General features: G+C 44.4%; 1 protein-coding gene and 1 pseudogene across 3 annotated transcripts in view; both read right to left on the reverse strand.

Moving 5' to 3' along the window:
* The window catches only part of MREG (melanoregulin), a 64,752-nt gene that overhangs the window by 16,924 nt on the left and 19,974 nt on the right, over positions 1–27,854 (reverse strand). For both annotated transcript variants that reach the window (XM_021074953.2, XM_084999129.1), the window contains one exon: positions 27,588–27,747. In XM_021074953.2, the coding sequence (XP_020930612.1) occupies positions 27,588–27,747 (160 nt within the window). The remainder of the gene's footprint in view (positions 1–27,587; positions 27,748–27,854) is intronic.
* Positions 6,831–10,392, reverse strand: LOC146396132 (small ribosomal subunit protein eS1 pseudogene; annotated as a pseudogene). The gene has a single exon (XR_014829337.1). The product of XR_014829337.1 is annotated as a small ribosomal subunit protein eS1 pseudogene (transcript).

Consider the following 27,854-nt stretch of genomic DNA (forward strand, 5'->3'; position numbering starts at 1 on the left):
ATTCTCTCCGTCCACCACACGTGGTGTGTGAGCGGGAAAGAAAGGATTATATTTCCCTGTTCCTAGACAGCCAGTCCACTCATTAGCGCTCTGCTTCCACCTCGGCCCAAATGGCACAGATCAGATGACAGAGAGAGAAACCCAGTGCATTAGAGGATAAACCACAGACAGGACGAACCCTGGAGGGGAGGAGGGGTAGGAAGTGGAGGCCAAGGAGGAGCTGGTTCCCAGGGAGCTGGCACTTAGCCCTTGGGGGTCCGGAAGTTGGCAGACCCTCCAACATCTCCCGGCAAGGCTTGGCCTCATGGCTTCTGCCCAGACTTCTCATCACTCTGGAACACTTGCTCTAGGATAAGCCTGGACGTCGGGAACTAGGACCCGTGGCAATGAGCCTTTTCGGGTCAAACTCCAATGTAGCTGTCTCTGTCTCCCAACTTCTTCAGACCCACCCACTCAGTGAGACAGGAACAAGCCACTGGCTTACAGATCTGTATCGGGGTCTCCTCCCCACCAGCCTTCCAGAGCTCTCCACCTACCCTTTCTCTGAATCCCAGGGAAAGCTGGGCCTTCGTGAGCTGAGCCTGCTGCACGGACTGATAGGCCCCTGGACCCCTAACCCAGATACTCTAATATTTAAAAGATAATGGAGTGTAACTGGCAGTTTGGGCGGTTTGATTGAATGTACCCCGCAGAGCCTCAAACCCCAAATATTAGCCTGCACTTACTGCTTGGGGCACCTGGGAAAGGCACCCCCTGCCTGGTTGCTAACTCACTCCCGCTGTCCCATGCACGCTCCTGTGTTCTGACCTAGAAGGCCAGCTAAAAGTGTGACCTAGAACAAGGCAAATGCAAATGCCAGGTAGTGCCTTTCCAACGCTTCCCTGCTTATTTTTATGCCACAGCTCCACTGGAGTTCTGGAAACAGACTGCTTTGCAGCCAAGGGCCCCTGACCTAATTCTTTATCTGGTTTTAACCAGATTAAGCCACGGGATAGCTCCCAGCTCCGGCTGTGGAGGTGTGCCAACAAAGCCACAGAGCAGAGCTGTTAAGCAAGGAGATTTCAAGTTGGTTTTGTCTCATTTGGGTGGTTCCAGTCCACGTATAGCTTTGGGGGTTTGAAGGAAGGGCCAAACTCAGGATGTGATCTGGCTAATGCTGCCAATGGAGAGAAACAGGCCTTGATGTTTTCCTGTGACATTGTTATTCCTAATCAACACGCCAGAACTCATCCCCCGTTCTGCTGCTCAGGCCTCTGCAGGGAAGAAAATTAGCTGCCGTCACTAAAGGCAAAGGATAATAAGGCTAAATTCTTGTACATGGAGAGGAAAGGGGGGACTTGAAGTTATGACAAGATAGCAGCAGCCAATTACTTTAAAGTGGGTCCTGTCAAGGAAGGCTGCTTCTTCAAAATACTGAGCAAGTTCGGACGTAACGGTGGATTGTCTGAATCCAGAGTCTGAGGGCCATCTCAAAGGTCCCGCTGCCCCTGAGCATCTAGCCCTGTGCTGTGCTGTAGGGCAGCCACCGGCCATGCGTGGCTGATGAGCACCTGGTGTGTGGCCAAATGGAAAAGTGCTATGAACACAAACACATGCTCAAGTAGGGCAAAGCTTGCAAAGAGATGTCTCTTTATCCAAACCCCTGAAGAAAACACTCTGGACTGCAGGTTCTTTTCAGGTGACAGTTCCCTCGTGACATAGTGGGTTAAGGATCCGACATCGTCACTGCTGTAGCTCAGGTCACTGCTGTGGCTTGGGTTTGATCCCTGGCCCCAGAACTTCTGTATGCCATAGGGGCAGCCAAAAAAATAATTTAAATAAATAAACAAATAAATAAGCTTTCATACCTATTGTCTCACTTAACTGATAGCTACACCTAGACAAACGTCCTATTACTTTTGAGATCTCTGAGACAACAGAAAAATATGTAATTTGACTGAATAAAAACCTGAAACTTTTATTCATGAAGAAGAAATAATAAGGCAAGCAGCACACCAGAAAAAGTCTCTGATACAAATATAGCAAAGGGTAAACATAGAAAGAAAAATTATACTAAAGAACAGAAACCAGGAGTTCCCGTCGTGGCTCAGTAGTAACCAACACGACTAGTATCCGTGAGGATGCAGGTTCGATCCCTGGCTTCGCTCAGTGGGTTAAGGATCTGGTGTTGCCGTGAGCTGTGGTGTAGGTCACAGACATGTTGGCTCTGGCATTGCTGTGGCAGCGGTAGCTCCGATTCGATCCCTAGCCTAGGAACCACCATATGCCTCAAGTGGAACCCTAAAAAGACAAAGAAAAAAAAAAAGAACGGAAGCCATCAAGAGCTAATTCACAAAAGGATTGAAGGGTCTTGAAGGATGAAATAACACTTCACCCTTTAAGAATTCTCAGTGAAACAATGAATTTTGTGTTGTTGTAGCCAAATTATCTATTGAAAATAAGAGAAGATTAAAACGTTCAATGCTGGGAAGGGGGTTGTGAAAGGGGCTCTTTTGTAATAACACTGAGAATTATAAAATTGATGTCACTTTATTTTTTCACAGATAGTGACAGGCATTTGGTAGTATATATCAGACTATATAAAAATGGGTAAAATCTTTAATCCATGAATTTCAGGTCTAAGAATCTACTCTAAAGAAATCTGAAATGCAAAAAGTCAGTGCAAATGATGTGCTTTAAAGCATTAATTATAAACACAAAAAGGTGATAAAAAAAAGACTTAAGTGATACATTAGTGATGAGTGCTAAAGTAGGCTAGATATACTTATTACAACATATTTTTGAAATAAGTGTATATCTCAATGGTATGTATAATACACACATATATCATATAATTTATATAATGGTGTACATACATAATATGTGTAGTGTGTGTGTGTATATATATATATATATATATACACACATACACACATCTCTGTCCATATATATGTATTTTTTTGTCTCAAAAAAAAAAAGCAGAAGGAAAATGCAATAAAATAGTATAACAGTGTTTATCCCAGGGTAGGATTATGTTTAGGTGATTTATACTTTCTAAATTTTCCACAATGGTCATGTACTTCTTTTATAATCAGAACAGAAAATTTAACCCTCCAAGAAGGATATATATTTTTTTGTCTTTTTAGGGCCGAATCTGTGGCATGTGGAGGGTCCCAGGCTAGGGGTTCCAATTGGAGCTGTTGCTGTCGGCCTACAGCAACGCCAGATCTGAGCTGCGTCTGCCACCTACACCACAGCTCATGGCAACTCCGGATCCTTAACCCACTGAGCCAGGCCAGGGATCAAACCCACAACCTCATGATTCCTAGTCGGATTCGCTTCCGCTGCACCACGAGGGGAACTCCAGGATTTTTTTTTTATGGTTTTTTAAGGCCGGACCCATGACATATGGAAGTTTCCAGGCTAAGGGTTGAATTGGAGCTATAGCTGCTGGCCTACACCACAGCCGCAGCAATGAGGGATCCAAGCCATGTCTGTGACCTACACCACAGCTCACACCAACACTGGATCCCCAGACCACTGAGTGAGGCCAGGGATTGAACTTGAGTCCTCATGGATATTAGTGCGGTCCTTAACCTGATAAGCCACATGGGGAACTCCCCAAGAAGGATTATTTTTACGGCTTCCTTTGTTAATCCAAATGAGAATCTAATTACCTCAGAAATAGAAAAGTGTAGTTATGGGTATCACTGTAATTTGAATTTATTTAAAGAAGTACTGAGTTCTGGATGGCAAGGCACAGACCTCAGCTCATTTGATTTCAATGAATTCTGTTAAACTGAAAATCCTGTCTGAATTTGCAAGTTCCTGTGCGTGTCTCAATATTAGCTGAAAACACTGCTGCCTCTTTGGGACGTTTACTCTGTATTCCAGGATTGCTTCGGTCTTCAAAGAAGAGGAAGAGCAGGGGCACAGGGTAAGCACAAAATGACAAGATGACAAGCAGGAGAGGGGGGGCCGGGGGGAGGACAGGGCCCACAACATCCAGCAGAGCCAGGTAGAGACTCAGCAGAGAGCCAGGGAACAGAGAAAGTGGGAAGTTACCATTTGCTCTGAAAAATGAACAACCCCCCAAATCTGAAAGTTTTCTGTTTTTTAAACCAAAATACTTCTATTACAGTGATAACCCTTTTTGTAATTACAATTCCTACACACTTTATCACCAGGGACCCAAGTTATAATTGTTCTTTCTTTCTTTTCTAGAAGTCAAGTTGTTTACTTCTGCCTGACCCTGAATAATCCCAGGCCTTTTCACTTTCACCCTCTAGTAGGAAGGAGTTAAAGGGCTGGCCTGTGGTTCATTTACTGGCTCTGTGTGTGTGTGTGTGTGTGTGTGTGTGTTGGAGGTAGGGATGGGCAAGCTCCCCCAACCCCCAGAAAGGGATGAAAGCAGGTGACCCATCTATCTTCCTTATCAAAAGAACCTCCATGTAACTAGACTAATGATAACTAGACTAATTAGACAAACACTAACTAGACTAAGAATATTTGCTAGGAAGAAGAAGCCTTGTCTACAGAATGCCCTTAGCAGGAGGCCTCTGGCCAAAGGATTATTTGGACTCAAGACACCCAACATCCCTGGGATATGGCCCCCTAAAAATATCACATTTGCTGCAAAATAATGAGAGGGTATATACAGTGGGGCTCTTTCATAATTGATCTGCTTTGCACTATGTGAGGTAACTCGGTGAACCTCCCTGAGACTCATCCAGGATTCTGAGTCAGAAGTGCATGCCCCAGGGAGACGTTCTCAACATCCCAGAGCTCCCTCTGCTTCTCCCAAGCCTCTCCATCATCCGTGTCTTTGAAAGTATTAGTAAAGCTTGGTACTAGGTATGATCCATGATCCATGCGAATCTGATTTGACAATCAGATTATGCGGGGTGTCTTGTTCACCCCAGCTCCCCCATTGCTTGATTCCTACTTTCTAATTTTTCCATATTTCCATTTTCTACTCCACATCTTCTCTAAACTACCTCTATCCTTTTCCAGCTATCTATATGTAGCTGGAAACTAAACTACTTCCCTAATCATTCCAAGCACATTTCTGGCATATTATACCCCTATGAAAACAACCCAGAGCCACACTGACCTTTTCAAAAGAAGCCCAAAATGCTTATTCTCTATGTCACCTGTCAATGACAATAGGGTTTTCCTGCAACAGATGGAAGTTTATTATGTATGTATGTATGTATGTATGTACTGTCTTTTTAGAGCTGCACCTGCTACGCCACAGTCACAGCAATGCAAGATCCGAGCCAAGTCTGCAACCTACACCACACCTCACGGCAACACTGGATCCTTAACCCACCAAGAGAGGCCAAGGATTGAACTTGTGTCTTCATGGATACTAGTTGGGTTCATTACTGCTGAGCCACAATGGGAACTCCAAGAAGTGCATTTAAATTCAACCCTCGGGAGTTTCTGTCGTGGTGCAGCGGAAACAAATCCGACTAGTAACCATGAGGTTTCGGGTTCGATCCCTGGCCTCACTCAGTGGGTTAAGGATCTGGTGTTGCTGTGGAGCTGTGGTGTAGGTCGCAAGCGTGGCTCGGATCTGGCGTTGCTGTGGCTCTGGTGTAGGCCGGCAGCTACAGCTCCAATTAGACTCCTAGCCTGGGAACCTCCATATGCCGTGGGTGCGGCCCTCAAAGGACAAAAAGACAAAAAAAAAACAACAAAAAACAAGCCTCATGAAACATTTTTCCTTGCAATTCCAGTATCTCATTTGCTATTCATATTTTCTTCCCCTACAATCTTCAACTGAGCCCCCAGATGCTGCCTCCCCCACTCAAGTGTTGGGAGGTTACCCTGACAAAGCCTCCAGCATGATGTAATGCCACAGCCTCAAGGCAAAATAACAGCTGAAGTGGAAGTAGTCCTGTAATTGCCTGGAAACTCACTGGTTAACACACAGTTTATAATGACCCCAGTCTTTACTGGCTGTTATAGACACAGGGAGGACCCTTGGCCAAGCCAATTAGCAAGCTGCCTGGTCAATTCTAAACTCCGCAGCCATTTCCCAGTTTTCAAGACCTCTGCCTTGTCAGGCATCTGCCTGTTCCCTTATCAACATGGCAGGCTTTCATTAATACGAACAAAGCCCCTAAAACCATTCCTCTGCACTTAAAATCCAGATTGTGAAGGGAAAACAGTGGTGTGGCACTAATGCAACCGAGCAGGACCCTGGGAGGCCCTCCCAGAGTGGACCCCCACTCCTGTCCTCCACCTACATTTTATCAACAGAAAAACTTTAGTCAAAAAATCAATTTAATCAGAGAAGTGAGAAAATACAGAGAAAAAGGAAAACAGTCAAGACAGACTATTAATAGTTCAGCCATTCAACAAAGTCAAGGACCTTCAGTTAGTTCTTCTTCAAGGCCTATCGATAATACTCAGAGTCATGTCCTTGGAGCTGTTTTGCAGGTGCTGAAGCCCCCACCAGGTGGAAGAAGTCAGCTGCGTGCTGCCCACAAACGCGTCGACCCCAGACTGGATGGAACCAGAAAGTTGATGATGCTGAGTCTCAATTAACTCACCACCCACCAATCAGGAAAATGTTCATGAGCTGATCACACCCTCTCCTCAAACACTGTAAGACGCTTCACTACCCCCTCCACAGGTGGGGGGCACAGTCCTTGAGGCACTAGCCTGCTTGTATTTCCTTCTTTGCCTGGCAATTAACGCTGCTTCTTCTGTTTCCTCCAACTCTGTCTCCCCTTTGGCATCGGTGTACAGAGGCAGCCGATATTTCGGCAACACTGATCCATGCTGGAGTTCATTAACGTGTTTGGAAATTTAGAGGGTATTTTTTTTAATTTTGATGAATCTCACATAATACATTAATCATATAGGCATTTCTCCCAAGAAAAAAGCATCAGTCATTGAAAAATGTTTTGCCTTCATGAAAGAAAAGGCTGCAGGAGTCTCTCAGTGGCCAAAGAGGATGTCTTCTTCCAAAGTATCCTAAAGCAGTGGCCAGGAGGGAAGCCCTCCTCCAAGGGCTTAGTTACGTGTCCTTGTATGAAAGAGTAAATCCACACAAGCCCTTGAGCCGAGTCTTCTGAGCACCAAAACAAAGGCAAAACTTGGATGGCCTCAAGCCAAAGAGGAAATGTTTTAGGGTTCACGAGACATCAGGCCTCCGTCACAATGACTCAGATGTGCACTGTAGCACTAAAGCACCCAGGGACCATATATAAACACAAGTGGGAAGGAATTCCCTTTGTGGCTCAGTGGTAAAGAACCCAACTGGTATCCATGAGGATGTGGGTTCAATCCCTGGCCCCGCTCAGTGGGTTAAGGATCCAGCATTGCTGTGAGCTGTGGTGTAGGTCACAGACGAAGCTCAAATCCTGAGTTGCTGTGGCTGTGGGGTGGGCCAGCAGCTGCATCTCCGATTTGACCCCTAGCCCATATGTTGCAAGTGCGGCTCTAAAAAGCAAATTTAAAAAGTGGGCATGACTCTATTCCAATACAACTGGATTGGGCCTGAAGGCCAGGGCTTGTCTAGAATGTGGCGGGAAACATGGCGTGGAGGAATCAAATCCACCCGACTTAGTCTCAGAAATGCCCCACCTCTCATTCCCACAGTATGTGTATCTCACTCAAAGGGCATGAATGAGGGGACAGTCCTAAAAATTCAGATACCCAGGAGGACAGCACTTAATGTTTCTTGGTTTAAAGCCACACCACTGCTCCACAGTCCGCAGGCCTTTAAGCGTAAAGACTTCTGAGATCATGTCCTCCACACCTCCCTCTGTCAGATGAGAAAACAGGCCCAGAGAAGTGGCAGAGCTTGCCAAAGGTCACACAGCAAATTACCAGGAGAGTCAGAAGACAGCAGGAGAGCTGGGCCTGAACTGCAGGAATCCTTTCTGCTGTGCCCCGGCCCTCCTTGTCCTCTATGAAATAAGCACCTGCTTTCCTTTTTAACACCCCCTGCCAGAACTCCAGATAACAGAGTGAAGATGAGTGCTCAAACTTATTTCTACAGAAGAGTCATTTTTCCAAAAGATACCTCCCACAGAACCCCAATATAGAATATATATTAAAGGAAGAGCTCCTGCTGTGGCCCAGGTGACCCAGTGGGTTAAGAATCCAATTTCAGCACTCAGGTCACTGTGGAGGCACAGGTTTGATTCCCCAGCCCAGCACAGTGGATTAAAGGATCTGGCATTGCCCCAGCTGCCTCACAGATCACAGTTGTGACTCAGATTCAATTTCTCACCCAGGAACTTCCATATGCCGTGGTTGTGGCCATAAAAATAAAATAAAATAATTAATCAATTTAATTTTAAAAAGAATAGATGTGAAAGGAATAGTGCCCCTCTCCCTCAGCCAGATCCCACTCAGGGCTTGAGAGGCACTGGAAGGGTTCGTAAGGATCAAGGAAACCAAGTCATTCAAATGTGATTTATCATCTATTATGCTCCCAGCACCCCTCATTTCTAGCACTCTCCCTCCCCTACTTTCCAGCTCTACCCAAACGTCCAGGGCCCACCTCTCTCACCCCTGCCCCATACTCTGCAACCCCAATTAGTTATCCAGGATTATTAGTCCTGGATTCCATTCCTCTGAAAAACTAGTTTGTGCTGGCCTATTAACGACAGGGAAATTAACTGTTTTGCTGAGACATACCCAATCTGTCTCTGATAAGAATTAATGTCTTATTACTCCCAGATATAAAATTTGAATTTTAAAAGGGAGAGTGGGAGGCAAGATGGCGGAAGAGTAGGGGGACACGCTCTCCCTCTCCCACAAACACACACAAAAAAAACACATCTACAGGATAAACGACTCGCACAGAACAGCAACTAATCACTGGCAGAAGAACCTAAACTCCAATAACGGCAAGAATCTTGTGACATTACTAGGTAAAACAAGAGAAAAAAGGAGAGTGAGAGAAGGTGAATCCAAGCTGGACGGGCGCTCCCGAAAGGGAACTGTGGAGGAGAAAGGGATCCCACACCCTGGAAAATCGGGCCTTTAGTAGATCAACACAGTGTTTTTTGAATTACATTGGGTGGATTTTCCAAAGGTGCCTGAGGGGCTGCCTAGGATGGGGCATCTAGGTTTTTGCCTTTCCTTAGATCAGGGCAGTTTTAGTTTGATCAGTTTTCTGGTAGATTTCATTGTGGTGGGGAAGAAGGAAGAGTTCCAAAAATAACAGAAAAAAGTTTAAAAACCACACACAGACACCAAAGGGCTGCCCCATGCTCAAGCTCTCAGTCCTAAAGCCAACATCAAAGCTATTTTATGGGCATCAAGAATTGTGATGCACCTGAGATTTGACCAACAAGCTAATAAGCTAACACGTTCTCCTGCCACATTTCATGGGTGCTGGCAGAAGACATGAGACTCCAGGGTCAGAGACAAAGGATCCAGCAACAGCAGATCAGCAATCATTATGCCAAATCCCACATCATAATGACAAGAGGGCCAAATGATAATTGCATGTGCTTGGGCTGAGTTTCAGGAAAGGAACCCTAAACGCAGGGAACCAGGACCTTTTTTTTTTTTTTTTCCACAAATAAGATCTTTTATTTGTCACCAGTAAAAGTCTGAATTTTAAACAGATTCTTGGACAGGTGGTTCATATATATCAGCTTGTTCCACTCTAGCACCTGTTTCATCCCCAGTAGCTTTTCCAGAACCTTCACCATGAAGCTCTGTGAGTTTTCCCAACTCAAACGGGGGGCTTCTTCAGCATTTTTACTTTTCTAAGAAAGACATCACGGAGCAGATAAATAGATTGTCAAGGCTTTTCTATGTCCTTTCCAATGCTGTCTGCAAGCAATTCACTGACCACCTCTTTCAAGACATTTGTCTGCACTTCTTGGGTCATGATTTCCATCTTCTTCCAGGTTTGGCAGACCCACGGGTGCTGGGCATAAGAGGTCTTCTGAATCTGATTGTGTTTTTTTAGTAAAACCCACACAGAATAGACAAAGCAAATAACCATCGGTAGTCTCGACATCCACGTGCGCTTCCGTCATGGTCTGACATTTTTTGACCACGGAGCACATTGTGTCACAGGTAGGATCCATGCCATGGAAGTTGGCTAGGCAGTTTTTGCCCTGAACATCTTCAGTAATCAGCTTGAATTTTCCAAATGAACTTCATTATTCTGCAGATCAGCAGGGCTCACTTCAAACACACGACTCTTGAGGCCATCAGCTATGATTTTTGGTTCCTTGAATTCTCATGACTAGTGTTTTCCCAATATTTCTTATATTGAGCATAGTAGATGCTTTCACATACCAGTATTTCTTAGAAAATGGGTCGACCACTGTCTTCTTGGCTCCCCTTTCTGCCACCTTTCATAAAGTGCTTGTTCTTGCTGACTGCCGTGGTGTTGCTCAGACAGCCAAAAGGCCCAGGGAACCTGAACCTTTTACGATGGGATAGGCCGGCCTCCCTTTGCTCGAGGGAGAATTAGCTCTATTTCCCAAGGCTGCTTACTGTAAAACACCCTTGAAAACACAGTCTAGACAAAAGGCCAGAAGGGCTTATGTTTACAATGTGTGTGGAGATCAACAGACCCATGGAGGAGTTCCCATTGGGGCTCAGTGCTAGCAAGCCTGACTAGCATCCATGAAGATGCAGGTTCAATCCCTGGCCTCGCTCAGTGGGTTGAGGATCTGGTGTTGCTGTGAGCTGGGGTGTAGGTTGTAGATGCGGCTCGGATCCTGCATTGCTGTGGCTGTGGCACAGGCTGGCAGCTACAGCTCTGATTAGCCCCCTGGCCTGGAAACTTCCCTATGCCTTGGCTGTGGCCCTAAAAAAGCAAACAAACAAAAAAGAGAGACCCGTGGAGATCACTCTCCCAATGGGGAAGGGAGGCATGGTTTAAGGCTAGGCCTGCTCAGGACTCCTAGGAAAAGTGAGCTGCTCAGACTGGGAGTATTGGGCGGACCCAGAGGGGAAGAGCAGATCTTGCTAATGGACAGATAAGCCTTGTCTACTAGATTAGTTTGAAAGCATTCCCCATCCTTCTTAGAACAAAATTCAAAACTCTCACTGTGCCTTTGTGGTCTGGTCACTGCCTGTCTGCTCAGTGTCACATAGCACAGCTCTTTTCCTCGCTCCCTCTGCTGCAGCCACACCGGCCTCCTTGGTCCGAAGCTCAAACCAAGCTCATTCCTGCCTCACAGCCTCCGCCTGTGCTGTTCCCTTTGCCTGAGATGCCCTTCCTAAGGCTCATCCCCCACCTCATTCAGGTCTTGGATGCCCAGCCCAGAGGCACTTTGTGTCCCCTCACATCGTCTTATTTTTCTTCAAAGTGCTTATCACAACTGAAAGAGGGGCAGGTTTTGCCACCCCCAAAACAGGTCTCTTTGGCATAAGGACTATTGTGTGCTAAAGGCAATCAAAACCCAGCAGACGCAGGAAAAGCTCTTTACCTCCATGGCAACGCTTCACTTTACATCGGAAAGGGGGCCTGTACCCATAATCATCTTTTCTCTAGGACACTTATCTGCACCACAGGGAAACCTTTGTTCTCCAAACACCTCCTCTGCCTTCCTGTGTATGGCTTTTCCTCTGTACCCCCAGCCCTTTTCCTTTTATTGGCTCAGGCTGATATATAAGCCTCAGTTATGTGGTTGCCTTCTGAGCCTTCATATCATTATGGGAATCCTGCATATATGGAATTAAATTTGTTCTTCTCCTGTTAATCCGACTTACATCAATTTAAATATTAGACCAGCCGAAGAACCTAAAAGGGAGGAGGGGGAATTTTTTTCTGCCCCTATACAACCTACATTATATTTATTTGTTACCAGTCTCTCCTCTACCTGAGGGCAGACCCTTGAAACACTGCTATGGCCACAGGGTGCACAGCTGACCACCAAAGGAAATAATTATTTTTAACTCTATCAGTGATGTGTCTGCCATTATAGGTTGAATTGTATCCACGCCCCCAAATTCATATGCCAGTGTCCTAACCCCCAGTGCCTCAGAAGGTGACCTTGGAAGACAGTGTCTTTACAGAGTTAGTCAAGTTATAATGAGGTCATCAGGGTGGGCCCGAAGCCAATGTGACTGATGCCCCTTTAAGAAGAGGGCATTAGCCACAAGCACAGTGTCAGTGGCCATGTTTGGTTAAAAAACAATAAAACTCCTGGAGGCAGGAGTTCAACAGAAAAAACAATAAAACTCCTAGAGGCAGGAGTTCAACAGAAAATCATCCTTCTGGAGTTCCTGTTGTGGCCCAGCGGAAGCAAATCCAACTAGGAACCATGAGACTGCGGGTTCAATCCCTGGCCTTGCTCAGTGGGTTAAGGATCTGGCATTGCTGTGGCTGTGGCGTAGGCCGGCGGCTACAGCTCCGATTAGACCCCCAGCCTGGGAACCTCCATGTACCTTTCTTGTTTCCATATGTTCAAAGGTGCTTTCTGTCCCCCAAGCGTCACTTTAAAGCAAACAGACGAGAAATACCATGTCACAGATTAAAATACGAAGGTGAGGACTGCGGCATCAATGAAATGCTATGATTTGGAACCTCAGCAATCAAAAGCCGAGATACACTGGGCCTGAGTCACTTCCTCTGAATGACTAAATCCTACTCCACATAAGCTGAGACGTCCACTTACAGACAAGCACAGACAGAGGAGAGGATACTCTGAGTGAGCCACATGGAGAAAAGGATGGGTGCATTCTGCTCATTTCTCCACCTGGGTGTTTCACAAAGCCCTGCCCCCAGCTTTCTGTGGCTGGAAGAAGCGTCAGGAGGAGAAGAGACCAGAAAGGAAGAAGAGACCTTTCCAAACTAGGGCAGAGGAACAGGCCCAGTGAGTGGTGTGAATGGCAGCCGGTGTTTCGGCATCAACTGAGGATCTGCCAGCTGGAAGGGAGATCCTTTCTCAAAGGCCCCGCCTTACCTGACCTCGGTCAGGCTGCTGAGACATACGGGCGCCCCAGTTCCTTGCCCACATTCTTGTGCAACTCAAGGGTGTGCTAGATGCTGACTGCCAGCTCATGCCAAAGTTTGCGCCTGTAAACAATTCAGCCCTTGGGAGCCACAAAATCCTTTGGGACAAGAAGGAGTCTTGCTCATCCTGTGCCTTGGCCTCCACCCTCACAACCCTCAGGCTGGACCCTATCCCCTTCCCAGGAATTTAGATGGCAAGTTTCTAGATGCCCAAGGTGATGAGGCAGCTCCAACCCCAATTCAGGAAAGACCCCAAACCGCAATGACCAGAGGAATGGATGTATTCGGAAGCCCAGCAGGACAGCACTCAGCTGAGCTGGCCTCTCCACTCAGAAAACCTCTCCTCTTCCTCAGATTTCACCCATGATGATAAGTTTGGGTTCACAAACACTGAGTTCCTCCTTCAAATCACTGACACTTGTCACTGAATTCCTCTGGTTTTGACCTAACACCTGCCTCTTTTTAACTTCCAGTTGGGCTGGGCCTTCAGAGAACAAATGTCATTTTACTGGCTGGAAAGATGGGAGAAAAATATATTAACGACGGGATACTTGGGGGAGGGCCAGGTGTACTGAGGAGCCAACAATGGGGGCACAGCTAGAGCGTAACAGGAGAAGACCCCTTGGGGGGCAGGGGTGGTTTCCAGAAGTCAACGTGGCCCCTGAAAGGTGAGAAGGTTCTGCATTCACAGGCTGCCTGTCTCAAGGGTCACAAATACGTCTTTGGGTAGCTCAGCTCCACTCCAAACAGCCCATCCCACCCTGATGATACCAGAAAGATGATACCCGAGTCCAGGTTCTTGTTCTCAGCAGTCAAAGAATGGACTCCGCAAACACACAGGCAGCAAGCAAGCAAAGTTTTTATTAAAAGAAAGCAGATGGCTCCCAGGGTTGCTGGGAGGAGGGAGAAGAGCCCCCCTTTCTCTATTGTCCTATAGGGATTTTTATCTCTTAAAGGTGAGGAGGGGCACTAAAGTGGGGTCCAGAAAGATGTGGTTTTCTCCCATTGGCCTTACTCAATTACCTCAACTAATATCAGTCCTTGTCCAATAGGGATTTGGGGGTTGGAAATGTCCGGAAAGTTCTAATGCTTTGTTTTGTTTTGTTTTCGTCCTTTTCTTTTACCATTCCTCTCTTTCCTCTTTTATCAGTTGAGGAGTGGGCTAGAGATTCACATTTTCTATAGCAAACAAAGTCTGTGGGGCAGGCACATTCCTTAAAATAAAACAAGGCCTGTGGAGATGTTACTCCCTGGAGCCCTTCAGCCACAAATGTTAATCAATGGCCAGATCAAGGAATGCATTGAAGCCCATGCTCCTACACTGACTGCCTCACTGACACATTACTCCTGACTTCTGCCGGGAGAAGTAGATGGATAGTGGCTTAAGCTTATATCCTACCGTCATTCCCCGTTAGGAAAAATACAGAAACTTCGCTGACTTTAGACAGATGACACTGTCTATGCAGTATAAGACGCCAGGGTATTTTTAGTTATTTTCACAGACTAACAAGGCTGGGTTGGAAGAGCAGACGCCCTGATATAGGTTCTTGGTCTGAAGGCCACTCTCTTCTCACAAGCTGTTGTCACTCCCACTCAGAGCTTTCCTTGGAGTCCCCCAGTTTTAGGTGATCACTGGCAAAGGGACCAACAGATAAGAGCTCAGGTCTTTGAGGCACAGCCTTGGTTTAAGAACAAATTCAGCTGCAGGGGGGTTTATCTTCACCACAAGTACGTGGGTGTCCAAACTTCCTGGTAAACTCACCAAGGCTGGCAAAACAGCAAGGATAAAAATTAAGTGCCAACGGACCGAGGTGCGTTCGGCTGCACAAAGGAACAGAAAGTATCCTGGTGGTTCCGCCAAGACCTTCCTCCTGCTTGGCCCCTTCCTGAGGACCTGCCACATGTCCAGGCTTGGTTAGGCTGCAGCAGCTTGTGGTCTTCTGGTTCTTGCTTCCACAGCCAGGACTGGCCACGTGGGGCCCACACACCCATTGCCCACCTGCACGTAGCCTCCGACCACAAACCTCATTGATGGAAGAAGGAACGAGGTGAACGGTGACTCAGGTCCACTGAAATTGGCCCCATGTTATGTAATAATAACAATGACAAAAACGTGGTAATAAACAAGCGTGGGTGTGACTTTATCTCACCTCATTTCTAATTAAACAGGACAATGACTTCAAAAGGGTGGACCCAGTTTGTAGTCATAAACCACCTGACCTACCTCTTCTATTGCAAAACCATCAAAGGGCACAGCTCCCTCGGGGGCGGGAAACAGCATGGTCACGTGTAACAATATGTGATCACAGGTACCAGGGACCGGCACCCCAATGGAAGGGTGGTTTCCTATCAGAAAAAATATCTTGATCTCCTTCCAGAAAACGTCAGGGATTTTAGGTCTGAGAAGTCACAAATCTGGGTTCCCATCAGGGTCATCCCCACCCCCACCCCGCATTCAATCCAAACCAGAAAGCTCAAGCCTTCCAGATGCCCCAGCTGCACACAGTCCCAGAGCACCCGTATCCAGGGCTCTCGTGGGCTCAGTGCAATTAAGAGCCATTTACGGTTATTCTAGGATGAGCAAGACCAATCAAAGGAAGGGGCGGGGGGGGGGGGGCGGTTGTTGAGAGGGTGGGGGGTGGGGAAGAAGCTGACAAATACAGCTCTGTTAATTACCATGTGGATTCCCAGGCAGTTGGAAGGGAGGCAGAGCTCCAGAGAAACAGCCTGATTTATCAGATGAGTCTTACAACGTTGAAAAGATAAATACCAACTATCTACTTCGTGCACATTCTGCCTCCGTCCACTTTGGCAGGATTCCTCAAAGCATGCTCCAGCCTCTCCTAAACTAACTCTCATTTTCTCTCTTAATCTCTCTCCCCCTCCCTCCTACCCTCCTCCCACCCCTTTCTCTTTCTCCAACACACCCACAGTAAAACAAGACAGTTTAGAAAGACTCAGGCAAATAAGCCACCACAAAGTGTGCTGTGAAATAATTGTTTTATATTAAAATGTATATATATGAAGCAATATATGCATATGGTCTAAAATTGCTTTCAAATGGTACAGAAGACCATAAAATTAAAAGAAAGTAAAAATGTCCCTCTTTCCACTCATTTCCACTCCCCAGGGGTCATCAAGGCTATACAAAGTTCACAGCATAGTAACCTTCCTACTAAGAAATGTTATCGCTATTTTACACAAATGGGATAACATAATACATACCCACTTAGCAACAGATCGTAACTATCTTTCCAAGCCAGTACCTATAAATCCTACTTTTTTTTTTTTTTAAGGGCCACACTCTCACCATATGGAAGCTCCCAGGCTAGGGACTGAATCAGAGCTGCAGCTGCTGGCCTAAGCCACAGCCACAGCCACAGCCACACCAGATCCAACTGTAACCTACACCACAGTTCACAGCAACCCAGACCCTTAACCCACAGAGCAAGGCCAGGGATCAAACCCACATGCATCCTCTTGGATATTAGTCGGGTTCTTTACCGCTGAGCCACAACAGGAACTCCCTATATCCTACATTATTTTTAAACCAGTACTTTCATCAACTATTTTAATTTCCAGATATTTACTTTTCAAAACAATACTGCAAAGAATGCACACCTTTGTTTAACAGTATCCACAGGATGGACTGCCAAAAGCAGAATTGCTGGAGGAGTTGATGTAATTTATATTCAGTATTTAGGCTGCTCCACCTTAAAGAGAATTCCTGGTGAATGGGGCCAAAAGGACTGATGAGGAAGCCAAGGAGCTATTCTGATCACAAGGGGTACCACTCAGAGGCAACCACTCCCCTGGGCTCTCTTGTGTCTCGGCCAAGAGGAAAATGTATAACTTTATGAAATGCGGCCACAGTTGGTACAGGCAGCAACTCCTAAAAGCTCAATAGCCTCAGGGTTTCTATGCCCTCGGTCCCGCTTTGTCTATTAGATAAAAAATCAGGAAAACAAACGTGCCTTCCATTGGAGAAGTGTAGCTGTCCATGGGCAACAGAGATGATGTCATTATTTGACTGGGAAAAGAGTCAAGAGGTTCCGTGGAAGAAAATGGGATGGCAGGGCTTGCTGAGCCTGGGCAATGCATTAAATGCTATTTGCAATCACCTATGTGCTTCACTCAGATTGCAATATCTAGAGATCTGACCTGCCATTGCTAATCTGCTGGCTCTGTCTGGGTCTCTGCTTAGCCTCTTCAATGTGAGCCTCTATTCAAAAGAGCTCCCTTGCTCTCAGTTGTAGATTTATCTAATATTACATTATTCTGGATTTCCTTTGATTCCATATACTGCTGCCTGCCCTCCCATATCCCTGCGTGCATCCAGTTCACTTGTGGGTGATGCTCAGAAACCTCTGTCTACCATCATCAAGGGGCAGGGTGTCCTAACCAATCTCCTTACACTGGAGGTGAGGGCACCAGGTTTTCACATCTGGAGGGCAATAGCAGTTAACACTGCATATGAAATGTACTTAGAGTAGCACTGGGTATACAGGAAGTGTTCCATAGTTGCTAGCTGCTATCAATCACTGGTCTCTTCCTCGCCCCCAGTCACCTCCAAGTCTGGTCAGTGGTTTCCTTTACATATTTCATTACTGGGAAGAAGCTGGATGGACCCATCAAGTTTATGATCCATCAAGTGGTTACATGCATTTGGGTTTACATGGCAGTCTCTTGTGAATTTGGTTAGTGTTAGTAAAATCCCCTATGATGGTTCATTTTATGTGTCAATGGCTAGGCCTCAGGGCCCAGCTATTTGGTCAAACATTATTCTGGATATTTCTGTGAAGGTGTCTTGTGGATGGGGTTAATACTGAAATTAGGAAGGTGTTTCATGAATGAGATTAAACTGAAATTAGTACACTCTGAGTAAAGCAGATTATTCTCTAGAATGTGGGTGGGCCCTACCTAATCATTCAAAGGCTTTAATAAAACAAAGATGGACCCCCTCTCTGCAAGAAGGAATTCTGCCTTTGAACTCGAACTATTTGAACAGGCCTAAATGCTAGCCTTCTCCATTAGATTCTAGATTCACCAAGCCTCTGCAATTGTGTGAACCAATTCCTTTTATTTTATTTTATTTTATTTTATTTTATTTTATTTTATTATTTTATTTTACTCTTTTGCTTTTTAGGGCCACTTATACAGCATATAGAAATTCCCAGGCTAGGGGTCGAATCAGAGCTGCAGCTACTGGACTACACCACAGCCATAGCAAGGCCAGATCCCAGCTGTGCCTGCAGCCTACATACAGTTCATGGCAATGCCAGATCCTTATCCCAGTGAGTGAGGCCAAGGATCAAACCTGTGTCCTCATGGATACTGGTCGGATTCATTTCTGCTGAGCCACCACAGGAACTCCCAATTCCTTTCTTTTTTTTTTTTTTTTTTTTTTTTAAATGAGAGTTGCAACGTTTATTTCAGGTTCTCTCTTGTTTTTTTTTTTTTGTATTTTTTTTTTTTTTCTTTTTTGCCACACAGGCAGTATGTGGGAATTCCTGGGCCAGGGATTGAACCTACGCCGCACAGCAGCAACCAGAGCCACAGCGGTGAGAACGCAGGAGCCTCAACCCGCTAGGCCATCAGAGAACTCCCCCAATTCCTTTCTTAAAAAATGTAAATTGGGAGTTCCCGTTGTGGCTCAACGGAAGGGAATCCGACTAGGAACCACGAGGTCTGGGGTTGGATCCCTGGCTTCGCTCAGTGGGTTAGGAATCCAGTGTTGCCGTGAGCTGTGGTGTAGGTCACAGATGTGTCTCGGATCCTGTGTTGCTGTGGCTATGGTGTAGGCTGGCAGCTGTAGCTCCAATTCGACCCCTAGCCTGGGAACATCCATAGGCCTCGGGTGTGGCCCTAAAAAAAAAAAAAAAAAAGTAAATTGATAGGTAGATAGGAATGTAGACAGACATGATAGAGATGGATAACAGAAAGGAGTATAAACATAGGTATAGAAATATATAGATAGAAACACATCCAGTTGATGCTGTTTCTCTAATATACTCCCTCAGTGCAAATAAATATATGAGCCCTGAAAAAGTCAAGTTCAGAGCCCTGCAAAGCTAATGACTAGATCTGGGACAGAAGGCACACACCCACAGTATCACAAGCCTATGAGCTTTGCATAAACAGCCAAACAGCCTCCCACAAATACATGCTCATCACATTGACCTAAGAATTGTTATGAAACTGGAAATGGGTCCTTACTTTGATGAAACCAGAAAGTCTAACTTAATGGCAGTATCAACCAGTTAGTCCCCACATACAGTTGAGAGGCAGGAGGTCTAAGAAGGACAGAAAAAAAGTCTTCTACAGTGTTGACAGTAAATTAACATTAAGAATAAAAAATATTTGACTTCAGGGATACAAAGAACTAAAAACACTCATTTCACATCAATTGCTGACTGAACATTAGACACATCATTTTTGATAAACTGAATTAATACCTAGACACAGCAGGCAGAATTTGAACTTTCGTTGCAATAGATCCTATATGTGAAATAGCATAGATACCACTGAAAAAAATCAATCACACATTGGTGTTTTCTGGAAAGAGAAATAGGTTGAAAAGTGATTCACTTTTTTCCTATAAAGTTCTAGGCCATAAATTTGTTTTATCACATGATTATTCCTGCTCACATTTAAAATACAGGACAAAGAAAATCATTCAGCCCTCGGCCCTAAATCCTCAGAACCTTGTAGCTTTCCTTTACCTCATAGGGAAGAGCATGGAATCCTGGGTCAGAAGCCCTTTTCTGGACACTATCAAGAGGAGAAACCCTCTTTGGGTTTTTCTCTCACTTTCCTTTTAATGAACAGCTCATCTAGGAGTTCCCATCTTGACTCAGCGGTAACAAACCCGACTAGTATCCGTGAGGACTTGGGTTCAAACCCTGGCCTCATTCAATGAGTTAAGGATTCAGTGTTGCCATGAGCTGTGGTGTAGGTTGCAGACACAGCTTGGATCCTGCATTGCTGTGGCTGTGATGTAGGCTGGCAGCTGCAGCTCCTATTTGACCCCTTTCCTGGGGACTTCCATATGCCGCGGGTGTGGCCCTAAAAAGGCAATAAATAAATAGTTAATTTGTACCAAAATCCAGGTAATGTATGGAGGAGGCATCCTGACTATGACGGGCAGGTATTTCTGATGATCTCATTTGTTCTAGGAAAAACCAAAGCCACCACGGAGGTAGGTCACTGGAGGCTTACCTTGGTGTTAATAATCCCTGATGTTTCCAATGCATCAGTAGTCAGCCATAACTTAAAAAAAACATACAACTCTTGAGGGAGCTTTATGGTTTCTGTTTCTTCTCAGGCCCAACTAGTTTGTGAAAGTTGTTTAAAAAAAAAAAAAAAAAAAAGAAGGAAAGGAAAAAAAAAGACAGTTTCCATTGTGGCGCAGGAGAAACAAATCCAACTAGGAACCATGAGGTTGCAGGTTCCATCCCTGGCCCCACTCAATCCCTGGCCTCACTCAGTGGGCTAAGGATCTGGCATTGAGGTGAGCTGTGGTGTAGGTCTCAGACGAGGCTCAGGTCTGGTGTGGCTGTGGCTGTGACAGAGGCCAGCAGCTACAGCTCTGATTCAGCCCTTAGCCTGGGAACCTCCACATGCTAATGGAGCTTGAAGCTGTGGCTCGGATTCACTCTCTCGGCTGGGAACTTTCACATGCCATGGTCACAGCCATTAAAAATAAAAAAAAAATTAAAAAAAATTAAAAAAAACAGGGCCTGGCCATTACATTTTAGTATATAGGTGCCTGGAAAAGCAGAAGAATTCAGGTACAGAAAGGCCCCTCCCAGATTTCAGTCCTCTCAATTTCCCTTCCATGGACAAGCAGCTCCCAGGGAGGTTCTACCAGACATCAGCCTGTTCTTAGTTTACACCCCTAAGGCTGGTTCTCGGTGGCTGTGACCGGCCCGCAGTTTCACCTGTCTCTGTTCTCTATGGATGTGAAAACTGATCAATCTGAAGTCCTCAGCTGTTTTATTGATCAGTTTGGAGGTTAAGAAAGGTGATCTTAATAACAAGTGTTGGTGAGGATGTGGGTAACATTAGAACTCTCGTGCGCTGCTGATGGGAATGTAAAATGGTGCAGACCTTGTGGAACACCGGATGGTTCCTCAAAAAACTAAACACAGAATTACCATACGATCCAGCAATTCCACTTCTGGGTATAGACCCAAACGTATGTATTTATTTTTTGTTTGTTTGTTTTTTTATGGCTGCACACACAGCACATGAAAGTTCCCAGGCCAGGAATCGAATCCGAGCTGCAGCTGCAACCTGTGCCACAGCCGTGGCAATGCCAGATCCTGAATTCACTGTGCCTCAGCAGCAACATTCCTATAAGTTATTTAAATCAGGCACCCAAACGAATATGTGTACACCATAGCGACACTGCTCACATTAGCTAAAAGCTGGAAGTAACCCAAGGGCCTGCTGACAGAGGATGAATAAACAAAATGCAGTTTATACATACAACAGAATACCATTCAGCTTCAAAAAGGAAGGAAATGCTAACACAGGCTGCAACGCGGACAAATCTTGAAGACATTATACTAAATAAAGTGAGTTTGTCATAGGAAGACAAATATTGTATGATTCCATTAATATGACGTACCCAAAGTAACGTAACTCGTGGAGACAGAAAGTAGAAAAATGGTTTTCAGGGGCTTGGGGGAGAGATAATAGGGAGTTACTGTTTAATGAAAGTTTGAAGTTTTAAACTGGGAAGATGAAAAGTCCTGGAGATGGATAGTGGTGATGGCTGACCAGCAATGTGAATGTACTTCATGCCACGGAACTGACACTTAAATGTGGTTGAAGTGGCAAATTTCGTGTTATTTACATTTGAGCACAATTTTAAAAATAGGTGATCAGGGATCCCAGCTTGTCTAGGGCAGTCCCAGTTTATATCATTGGCCTGATGTACCTGATGTTAGCACCACCCCTTTCCTCTTAGGTAAGACCTTGTGGCTGTGTCCCAAAAAAGACAATAAATAGTATGACCACCCCCAAAACTACTCGGTATCATCTTAGGACATGGCAAAGGTATGACTCTGCTCTCCAACTGTCTAATACCAAAATGCATGTTTTCACCACCTCTCATCCCACTGAATATAATTATTTTCCCCTTGCCTACATTGCTGTCTAACATCTGTTGTCTTAATTCTGTGGGTTTACATAGAGCTTTGACATGCTACCTACTTAGTAAGAAACATCAATTACCTTAATGGTAATATCCAAAAAGCTTAGATTTTTTTTTTTAAAGTGAAGGGTCTGCAAAGAATAGAAAAGACTATCACAAACAAACAATATCTTCTGGTGGAGTCGAGTGGACTTTTGAACCCAGAGTGGTGCCCAGGGTGTTAAAAATTCCCAAAACAGCAGTGCCTGCAGGATGTTGCATGCAGTGGCCAGCAAAGGTTGATGCTGAACAAACACCAAAGTTGTCCACTCTGTGATTCTATTGGTGCAGGGTGAGAAATGGTTGACAAAAACGCACACCAGAGCAGCTACTTGGCAGAAAGTCAATATCCATTTGGTAACTTGGTCTTTGACCAAAAAGATTCCACTGAGGCTCTTTCTAAGCTCAGTAGAGAGAGGGGGGCAGTGTTTGTAGTCACACAGCCTCCCGGGTCATACAAACTGAACTCAGATCCCAATCCCCCAACTGCAACACCTTGGGCAGATGACCGAAAGTCTCTAATCTTATGTGTCAAAACACCTCCATTACAGGGTCACTGTGAGGCTTCGGTTTGGGGTCTGGAGCACATGCATGAAGCAGTGTGCCATGGCTCAGCACCCAGCATAATCCTCAAGATATATTATTGTCTAGAACCCAGAGGGTATGACGGCTTGACTTTCAGATCCTAATGAGCGTTTTTATTCTCTCCCCCTCTAACCCAAACAGATATTAGCACAATCAAGGAAAGAATGGCGGCATTCAACAATCCAGATCATCTGGGCTCCAAACAAAAAGGCCTTTTGAGAAGCCTGGAATTATCTGGGGAATTGCTTCAATTTCCCACTGTTATTCTGCTCCTTCACACTGGGTGTAAAACTTGCAGTCCTATCGCCAACAGTAGCCAGTGTTCACCCACTTGTAGAGAAGTCGGGGGGTGCTTCGTGCAGTGCACAGAAATGGGCTAAGACAGAGCAGTGCAGAGCCCCGACTGGAGTGGCCCGTCCCAAGAGCCTCAAGGGATGTGGCTGGTGCAGGATCAATTCATCCTTCTCTCCCAGCTCCTCACGTCCTCCCACCAAACAGTCAACTCTGTTCTGTCCTTTCTTTGTGAACCAGGGATGTGACAGTCTAAGCGTATAATCCACACTGCAAACAAACCCCTGGGAACATCTGTTGCTATTTTAAATGTTTTATAGGAACAGTTTACAATGTCTGGCAACACTCTGCCAGCCCTGACTCACAGGAAGAGCAAACAAATTGTAAACCAGGAAGCCATATACAAACTCCTCAAAGAACTACTACTGAGGCACAGCCCACTGGATCCTGGGGGCAGTGCCTTCTTGCCTGCCCGCATGCATCTTTCACAAGCATCATATGTTAATAAATCCATTTCCTACCTAAAAAAAAAAAAGAACTACTACTGAACCACCAAATAATGTAAGCCAGGGAACACTAAACAAAGTGCCAAAGGGATGGGAAGAAACAAGATGAAATACATTGGGGTTAATGACACCGAAACCCTGGCTTGGAGCCTTAACCAGCTGTCCTCACCGTGGAATGCGAGATTTGGGGAAGGTGTCTTACGACTGGGACCACTTCCTGAACTGTGGTCATGATCCCCAGACCAAACACAGTTCTCATCCCACTGATGTGCGCATGCCTTTCACATCATTGGTTTTAAAAAGTCACAGAAATGGGTTTTGAACAGGTTCTGTTCATGCATTTTGAAATCTAGATGGAATCAGACAACAACTAGTCCTCCGTCACAATTTCAATCGTGGTGCTCATTATGCATTATGTCTCTGGGTTCACAAAGCCCAGATCGAGATCCTGGCTCCATACTTTCATCTGTGTGGACTCAGACAGGTTGCTTCAATTACAAATAATAATGGCACGCACCTCACAGACACTGTGAGGACTTAGTGTGTATCAAGTGGTTGAACAGTTGTGTGGCACTAATTTCGTTACTATTAATATCTTAGAGGACGAGACCATTGAGCATGATTAGAATTATTTATACAAAATAAGAAAATAAGGTGCAATAATATCTCATTAGCCATTATTAAGCTCCCTAGAATACAGAGTATTATCTGAAGTACAACTAGGTTAATGAGAATGAACATAAGAATAATGATTTAGTACATGATTTTGAGGTCGTTTACTAGCTCTTAGTCAAAGCATACAGTATTTTACCAAATCAAAGACAAGAGCAACATTTTTCCACTACTTGGAGGTCTGTAAATGCGTCAGTTCTTCTGTCTTCAAGTTTTTGAAGCCTTGTGAAAATGACAGGGGATTGTATTCTAATTCATGTGACTTCATTTTCTGACACTGCAAGTAATTTAAAGTTCACCCCTTTGCTTCATTATTTGCTTTCCTATATATCTTCTTTTCTGATTTTTTTTTCCAATTTGGGACAATACTGCAAAATTAGCCTTAATTCTATTTGCAAGCCTTCCTCCACCAGCCCCAGATTTAGTAAGGACATGTAGGTGACACACATACTGTTTAGAAACTATTTTTCACTTTTCGGAGAATTTCAAATACGGACATTCCCAGGTCTTTCACGCTACGGCTACTCGAGGAAATACATAATGTTTCTGTTTTCCTTAATGCTTTCTTACAGCTTCTAAACCATATTATGGAAAAACATCTAGGGTTCTTTGTTCCTCAGTAGGTAGAATTTGTTTCCCTTTTGAAACTAAAATCCTCTGTTTTTATTAAAATTTGTACCAACTTTATCTTGCATGATAAAGAAGATAAGCAATATGTACAGATACGGAACTTGTTTCAACTGAAAACATTCCCACCAGCTTCCTAACTCTGCCTTCTCAATCCATGGTGAGTTCATTTTTCAATCATATTGAACAAAATAACAATAATACTAGCGGTAATAGTCCTTGTTGTAAATGTTTCTCATGTATCTGCAGCCCAGAAACATATTCTGTTTAGCTGACACATTTTTTTTTAATATGAGCTATCATTAAAAAATCTGGATGTCATATGTAAATTTGGGTTTTTAGCTTCTCTTAAAAACTCAAAGTTCTGGCACTTCCGGATCCACATTCTAAGCATGGCACACAGCTAGCTGGAGCTTAGCAGCTGCACTCCTCAGAGTACAAACTCCCAAGGCTAACCAGTTTTGCACTTGGAAGTCTTTTTCCTGGGTTCCTCCAAGAAGGAGGCACTGTGGTAATTCCAACATTATAATACACATATACTCTTTGATCCAGCAATTCTACTCCCCAAAAAAAACATATATATGGATATCCACGGCCACACTGTTTCTGCTCCTAACAGCAAAAAACCCTGCATCAACCCAAATATCAACAGATGGGATATTTGATGGGAAATCCATGTAAGTGAAGACCTGCATGAGCGAGTGCCAAAAACAATAAGGTAAATCTCCGCATGTTGATATGGAAATAGGTCCAAAATATATTATTCGGTAGGGGGAAAAAAAAGCAAGGTGCAGAATGATATGCAATGTACAATCCAATCTGTGGGGAAATGAATAAATACATGAATACATTACTATATGCTTTTATATGCATTTCAAATTTTTGTAAGAAAATATAAGAAAAAATTTTAATGATGTGCATATATTATATACGCATATATATACATATATACCTTAAAATATATTACGTATTTTATATATGCTTTGTGTATGTGTATATAGACATACATACATACACTAGGCATATATAATATATATATACATTTCTTTTTTACACCTGAAAAAAGGATGCACCGTGAACAGAGATATTTCACACCATTTCGTGTGCACTCACCCTCATGACAGCTTCATGTTAGTGACATGATGGCCTGGCTTGGCTGCAGAGTTTCTCTAGAGTTGAGCCTGATTTCATTTCTTGGTCAACCCAAAGTAAAAGCCTTCTGGAAAGCCCTTTACACGGCTCCAAGAGCAGCACAGAAATGACACAATGGGCCGCTTTGGAAGCTGTGCTTCTTCAGAGTGCTTTGCAGCTCACGTTGCCTCCTCTACAAACTTTTCAAACGTAAAGACAAACTGGGCAGAGAGACAGGAGCTCCTCCAGAGAGAGCAGCCAGGCTCAGTCTAAACACATTTCAAGCCCCTTTCATTTGGTGCCTAGGGCTCTGAGGGGAAAGAGAGGTGTATTGTATCTCTCATTTCCCCATTGCTATTACAGCTTTGGGCAGAGTATGGAAAGAAGAAGAAAAGTGAAGAACTAGTTCCATTCTCACAGCAGAAACCCTAACTGGTCAGCCCAATAGAGCACAGTAAGAACTAGCTCTTTCCATTAAAGGGAAAACAGGCCTGAATTCCTGTCCATATACTTAGGAAGGGCAGCCACACCCAAGAAAGGACGCTCATCAAAGCCACTGCAGGACTCCAGCCAACCCTCCCCCTGCCCCAGGCCTTAAGGACCAGAGGTAGGTGTGACCGCTGCCCCAACCCCTCAAAGGCATCCAAACCACAACAGAATAAAAGGACTGTACACAGGCACTAACAAAAGGTTATCATCTCCTACCAAAGCATGTTTGGGGGGGGGGGGGGGAATAGTCAATAATTAATTAGCAAAAATAAAGAACCCTAGATAAGGAACAGACATCTCTTCCCCACAGCACTCCTCTTATGCACACATACTCTGGTGCTTTTCTTCAGAGCCAGAGCCTGAGGTGTTAAATGTCCTTATCCTTCTCAATTACTATAAGATACAAAGGAAAACATAAAGCCTATATCTTATATAAGAATCTGCTCAGAACTAACAGATGAACACAGAACTTAGAACACTTAGGTTGTATACGATGAAAAACAACACCCATGATAGTATATTATGTTGTATTATGTATAGTACTATAACACTACTTTTGAAATAAAGGAAAAAAAATAGAACATGATCCCTTTTGCTGTTTTCTCTTAATTTATGAAGTCATCTCTTTTTCAATATTTAGTGTTCCCGTATCAATAACTTTGAGTCGATTAAGAGTAGTTTCAAACCTTATCACAAAAATCATCTCAAACATGGCAGATACACTGTGTGATCAATAAGCACAATTTAAGACACAAACAGAAAAAAAAATGAATTCGGGCCCCATTAATTCAATGGGATAATACAAAGTATCCCCCAACCTTCAGTGTGAATCTTTAACAGTGGCTTGCGAAACAACTGGAAAGATTAGAGATGCACTGGTTAAGCCATTTAAGATGATAAAGTATCTTCAGGCTGTTAACAGTTTGGCCTTGCTGTTTCCTTAGTGTTGTAATTTGTATCATTAAGACAATAATTAGACATCAGTCTTATCGTGTATTAAGCAGGTGTACCAAGCTACAATTAGATGCCCTTCGTTTCAAACGTTTCAAACGTCTCATCCTCCATTCTTCCTTCCAAGCTGATCTTCTCCGTCGTTGCTCTTTTTCACCAGACACTGTCACTTGCACACAGCAAGATCTCAAAAGGTGCTTACCTCTGAATCTTTGGCCTGTTGATTACGAATGACGATCAAGTTGTACAGGATCCTGTCGTCATCTGCCTCTGTGTGGGACACATCGTGAGGCATGCTCCACAGGTTCTTCTCATCATCCCTCGCCAGAGTGGCTCCAAACGAAGAATACGGATTGCTATCACTACGGTATAAAAGGCGGGGGATATGAGGGTCTTGTAATACATATTACATATAATATATATATCACATGCGTGGAATATATAATATAAATTAAAATGTATTATATAT

Source organism: Sus scrofa, chromosome 15, assembly GCF_054392235.1.
Source record: "Sus scrofa isolate SSC_HxYL_T2T_F1_AM1 chromosome 15, Sscrofa_HxYL_maternal_Yorkshire_Landrace_v2.0, whole genome shotgun sequence".
NCBI lineage: Eukaryota > Metazoa > Chordata > Mammalia > Artiodactyla > Suidae > Sus > Sus scrofa.